The sequence below is a fragment of the Botryllus schlosseri genome, chromosome 10 (genome assembly GCF_051294905.1).
Source record: "Botryllus schlosseri isolate E-star chromosome 10, Bs_hap1, whole genome shotgun sequence".
NCBI lineage: Eukaryota > Metazoa > Chordata > Ascidiacea > Stolidobranchia > Styelidae > Botryllus > Botryllus schlosseri.
The window spans coordinates 437,152-442,735 of record NC_137245.1 but is presented as its reverse complement, the minus strand read 5'-3'; the positions used below and the strand labels follow the sequence as shown (position 1 = coordinate 442,735).

The window sequence follows — 5,584 nt, the reverse complement described above, 5'->3', positions numbered from 1 at the left end:
GAAGGCCAATGGCTGTATTACCTGTGCATGTAGATGAAGTGGTCAAAGCCTGTACCGTTCTACACAATTTTCTTATGAGTGATCCAAATTATTGTGATGTTGCAGTGAATGGAGGGCGCCGGACGTCGTCGTTACTGCCGATGATGAGACGGGGAAGAGGAAGTGCTGGGGAAGCTAAGGCCACTCGGGAAGAATACGTCAGATACTCCAGCAGTAGTGAGGGAGCCGTTTCTTGGCAGCAAGAACGTATATAGTTAAATCAAACATTTCCAGTGTTCGTTTTGGAGGGTGTAATTCTTGACAGTGAAGTGATATATAGCTAATTATTTATTGTAACTTCAGGGACCAAGTGTCAGTAGCAGCTTGAATTGTGGTTGATGTGCTCTCTCTCCTGTTTGTATTAGCGATGCCTGTGATGAATGAAATGCGTAGTGTATCCTTGACATTTCTAGATGGTATGTGGTCCAGTCCATCATACTACATGGCTGGTAATACACGCTGTCTGAGGCAATGTTGACACTCACTTAATCATATATATAACGTAACATTCGCCCTCCAATTCCTGACTTTTCAATAAATGCAATACTACGCAGTATTCGTTATTGTTTCGTATATTGACATAGAATCATTTGCTACAATGTTAGCCAGCTATGCAGTGCATTCCGGGGCATAACTGGTCGCAAGGAGCGTGGAGACCAAAGTGTAAACCCGGTAAAATGAAAGATCTCCGGGTCGCCATGACCCTTTCGTATGTAGCAAATAGCAGGCGTGAGCACTTGAATGGCAGGCGTGATCACTAGAATTTTCTGTCATCAGACATTGTCGTGCGCAGCAAATGTTTAGGGTGGTCGTATATGCAGCAAATGGTGAGGGTGGTCACTTGAACTTTCTGTCATCATATCTTGGTCCTGTAACTCGATACGATCATCCTTCATCTGGTAAAATAATTCTACGGCAGCATATGGTGTTCTTGACAATTTATGGGGGCTTAGGATAGTGATGGGTGATGATCTAGATGACAGGGTCAGGAAACTAGGGCTGCTGGGCAAAATCGAGTACCCGAGTGCTACGATTCTGAAGTCGAGTATCACACATTTTGGCGTCACAACAAAATATACTATATCAAAGTTCAAATATGTTCATTTTACACCACCACAAAGAACATAATAATGCCTGTTATCCGTTACATTAAAAGACTTATTTGGTATTTCGATACTTGGTATTTTTTTGACCATACCGATTTCATTGCACTTCTTGACAATGTTGTGGGGTGATCACGACTTCGTAAATGCTTCATTTCCAGTAACATTCGTAGCTTTGCACTATGTCTCGTATGCTGCGACACGGCTAATCACGGAGCGTATAATGTCAGTACTCGAAAAAATCGTCCTAATCGAATCATTGAAATTACTACTCGATTCAGATTCAAGTACTCGAATCATTGTGCCTGGCCCTATAAACAACTCTGTCAGAAATGACTATAAACAACATTGAATAGTTATTGAATAAATTGAATATTACCTCGATGGACGGCGCTGCACAACTCCTTCACTGACAATTATCTCAGGGCCACTGTGGTAGTCCTTGGTCTGAAACGATGTCACAGTACAGCACGATGCATACATCCAACTCAACAATTTAATCTCTGTGCAATGAACTTTTCTGAGCACATTACATTAGTGACTAGCGGACAGTTTTGTTCATGGAAATTTCAGTGTCAAACTTCAAAATATGGAAACAAGTATGCCTTCGTGACAGGAACCATATCTCTCCACATTGAACATGTTTCTGATTATAGCTACACCAAAGATGCATTCATTTAAAGTCAAGTTACCGGAGGTTGAACATTCAACTTCTTCCATGATTCCATCTTGGATCAGCTTGTGGATCTGGAATTTGATGCGAGCGCGTCGAGTGATATCCTTGATGGTGGCCAATTCCTTCCCCATGCTCGCCATAAAAAGCTCATCCGCGGATGGTTCTGTTGATTGCATCATCCTCATTACTATTTACTATAGATGTGCAGAACTTTTGCTGGCGTTGGCGTGGTTGTCAGCAATGTTCCCTCTAATTTTTTATGATTTTGCGCGCACTCATCAACTCACTGCACGGTCTCTTGGACAACAGTGCTGACGACTAAAAAAAGCTCACTTCGGATTTTTTTAGAGCAGCTTAGATTTTCTGTGCGCAGAGACCGTGTCAGCGCTACGCAATTACGCAGCTTGGAGGGATGATGTGATACAGCAAACCCTAGCATTTGTTGTGTTACAATAGGTTTCAAGGTGAATGGAAACAAAATATCTATTGGACATTAACAGCTACATTTTGTCGAACTACCAATAAAACGAGGGTGTGAGCCTGAGATCATGGAAATTTCCACAAAATGCAAATATCATACTAGTTATGACTGTTGATGAGAGAATTCTCAAATATGAGTCTGCATTATGCCTTGTACTCATTTTCCGAATATCAAATTTTACAGCATACGCAGATCTACTGGACACATGCGTACCTCTATTTCCGTGCTGCAATGCTTTCAGTACAGCCTGCACATCATCATCGTCATCATCTCTTGGGTGCCTCCGCTTGCGACTCCCCCTCTTCGCCGCTGTAGCAAATACGCACAGTAGTTGAAAAATGAAGATACCTCGCTTTTGTAAAAATTCCACTTACGACGTGATGGTGCGTCGACTGATTCAACCGATGTTGCTGGTGGATTGTCGAGCAACGGTGTGGCCACAGATGTTGTTGGCAGCATGTTATCAGGTACTGACGACGATGTGGCCACCGATGTTGTTGGCAGCGTGTCATCAAGTAACGACGATGACAGCGGTTCCTCGGACATGTTTGATGATGTTCTGTATAACATTTAACTATCATCAATCTGATAATTTTGACAACGACCAAAGATACACTAAGCTAAAAGTGAAGTTTTGGTGTGCTATCTGCTAATCCACGGAGCCAAATTATCAACTATTTTTTGAAGAATCTAGTCCGTCTGAATTGATATGTTACGTTTTCAGTATGGTAGTGCTGCACTCAATGACTAACATAACTTTAGCAGTACTTACAGCATGACGGCATCAATAAATTAATAGCCTTCCTGCATCTCAAATAAATTCAGCTGCAAGTTACTTGGTCTACGGTTACGGATCTAAAATCTCAAATAAAATTACCAAACAACTTACTGCCTCGTTTTAATGTACGGATCTAAAAAACTCATGATGCCCATCAACGGCCATCGGGGCAAAACAGCCTCATACCCTGATCCTGAGGGTATGTACTTGTTTTTCTCCTTCACATAGCGGTCACGGAGATTCTTCCATCTGTGTGTAAAACCTTGCCCTGTAATATTTTATGTTAGCTCGTGCTCGGAGATATTTACAAGGACACATTGTACCTGGGCATCCAAGGGCTTGCGACACTTCTCGCCAAACTCTTGCCTTCTTTTCTCTCAGATAATACGACGGGTGTGACTTGTCATACAAAATACTCCTGGATCTCACTTCCTCAATAAGTATTTCGTCGTTGACTAAACTCATACTGGCGCTCATCTGTTAATTCAGAACATGGCGAAGATGATATATTACTGATAATGAATCCTCGTGATGTCTTGAAACGAAAACAACGGTACTGCTGGACTCATCAGGAAACTATTGGTACAGTGGTATTCAGAAGGAATATTTACACCTCTTCGATAAATTATTACTTACATAATATTCCTTGGCTATTATTACCTAAATATTCACATTGCTGGACCTACCAGATCCGTACACGGTGAAGGTTTCCGAACAACTAATCCATATTTTGCAAATCATTTTTTCTCGGCTGTGACGTATATTCTCTCGCGCGGAATGATTCACTCGCGACTCTCGAATGAAACGCGTCTGCAGCGTTCCTCCCGCGCACGGCGCTGGCGCGCGCTAGCGGTGCGCTGGCGCATGAGCAGAGCAAAGAATGAAACGTATGCGCGAGTGCGTGCCGCGTCTGAATATTGTACGTGTGATCTGCGCATTACACTGGAAAACCAATAGATGGTCCTCGACAAACAAATGTTGGTGAGCGAACAGTTTTGGACCTGGTCTGTTTGTATAAAGGCTCTGGAAGAAATGTCACCACCGATAATTCCGTCACAGGTATGCAGCTAGCTAAAGTATTGAACACCTGGGACGTGACTTTAGTTGGAACAGTCAGAAAAAACAAGAGGTTTTTGCCAAGCAACATGCAGCCTGCCAAGGAAAGAGCACTTCACTCGACCAATTTCGCCTACCATAGAGATGCAACAGTCTGTTCATATGCGCCAAAGAAAAACAGATCAGTTGTGCTTCTATCATCCATCATCATCATTGGTTTATTAGCAATTTTATCAGTTCAATACACCACAAAAATGCGATACAATGAAAAGACAGGAAGATGTCGAAGCGACAAGGAGTAGTCTATGGAATCGGACACCCACCTTGGCCTAGGCGATGTAAAGAGGAGGCATGCACACTGAATGAAAGTAAAGAAGATAGTATAGAAAAAGAATGCGACAAGAAATAGGGCGGCATGTCATGGGAAGCGAGATCGATAGGTCAGTCGTGGTCCGGTAGCTTGAGGATGGACTCCATGCACATGACCGGAGAAGTCGAAGCAACACAATCAAGCAAACCAGAGATCATCACGTACTTAAATAAAACCAAAGGGGCTGGTGGACACTATGGACAAAATGCTGGGTGAATACACAGTGAAACGACGGACACTGCGTTGGCCTTTGGCGTTTTTCTATAACATGATCGACGTCACTGGCTTAGCGTCGTTTATCATCTACAGTCTACGCTCTACAGTAAACACAAGCCAGTGTTTAGGAAAAAGGACCAACGGAGAAAGTTCCTTAAAGATCTTGCGAAACAGCTATGTACGCCTTCCGTGGAAGCTCGCACTACCAACCGCATGATGATGAGAAACCGCTTCCTTCGAGCTGCAGTGGAAATGGTTCTGGGACGGCCCATTGCGACACCGCCAGAAGGGGCAGAAGCTAACCCCAAAGAACACCATGGAAATCGAGGAGCTGCACCGATTGTTGGCAGTTGCTATGTCTGCAGAGATCAGAAACGAAAACAACGTAAAACCAGGAAAGGCTGCGTGGCTTGCGTTCAGCCTGTGTACGACGAACACTCCATAACAAAAACAAAATGTATTACTTGTGACACTGACTAAACCCATCTCGACTAAGTTTTCTTTCATATTTCCGTGTAAAAACAACTCGACTCTAAATCTCGGTAACGTGTAAAGATTTTCTGCCGACATTTAGTCCGCATAATCTAACACAGAAATGCAGAGATGTCAGGAAGTTTCAGGTCTCTCGGGTTTCTAGAAAAAAGACTGTCGTATTTTAAAATTGGAATTGGAACAATTGTACCCATGCAGCCAGACGAAGGCTAGACCGAGGTGGGTGTTAGATTAAAAGGATCGCAACTGTAGGGTAACCCTAAAAGGAGGGAACGCGGAAACTGCGGAACTCGCGGAAATGGCCCCTAAAACGCGGAAAACCTCGATTCCTAAAGCGCTGAAAACAAGCCCCGAACTACTGCTATCTCCGGCT

At 43.3% G+C, this 5,584-nt stretch overlaps 1 protein-coding gene across 2 annotated transcripts; it reads right to left on the bottom strand.

Moving 5' to 3' along the window:
* Positions 1 to 595: 595 nt before the first annotated feature.
* Positions 596 to 4,985, bottom strand: LOC145448448 (uncharacterized). 2 transcript variants are annotated; one of them, XM_080326836.1, is made up of 5 exons: positions 3,714 to 4,981; positions 2,674 to 2,858; positions 2,513 to 2,608; positions 1,835 to 1,981; positions 596 to 1,589 (listed from the first exon to the last, which is right to left on the bottom strand). In XM_080326836.1, the coding sequence occupies exons 2-5, from the start codon at positions 2,843 to 2,845 to the stop codon at positions 1,564 to 1,566; spliced, it is 441 nt and encodes a 146-aa protein (XP_080182962.1). In that variant the 5' UTR covers positions 2,846 to 2,858; positions 3,714 to 4,981; the 3' UTR covers positions 596 to 1,563. The 2 variants fall into 2 exon arrangements, with proteins under 2 accessions (XP_080182962.1, XP_080182961.1); XM_080326835.1 differs by lacking the exon at positions 596 to 1,589 and having other exon boundaries at positions 1,600 to 1,981; positions 3,714 to 4,985.
* Between the last annotated feature and the right edge of the window lie 599 nt (positions 4,986 to 5,584).

Bases quoted from the DNA above. Each gene is read 5' to 3' on its own strand.
- LOC145448448 (XM_080326835.1), bottom strand. From the start codon at position 2,845: ATGTCCGAGGAACCGCTGTCATCGTCGTTACTTGATGACACGCTGCCA. The intron at 2,609-2,673 runs GTAAGTGGAATT...TATTTGCTACAG, and splicing joins AGTCGACGCACCATCACGTC to CGGCGAAGAGGGGGAGTCGC. The intron at 1,982-2,512 runs GTACGCATGTGT...TGCAATCAACAG, and splicing joins ATTGCAGCACGGAAATAGAG to AACCATCCGCGGATGAGCTT.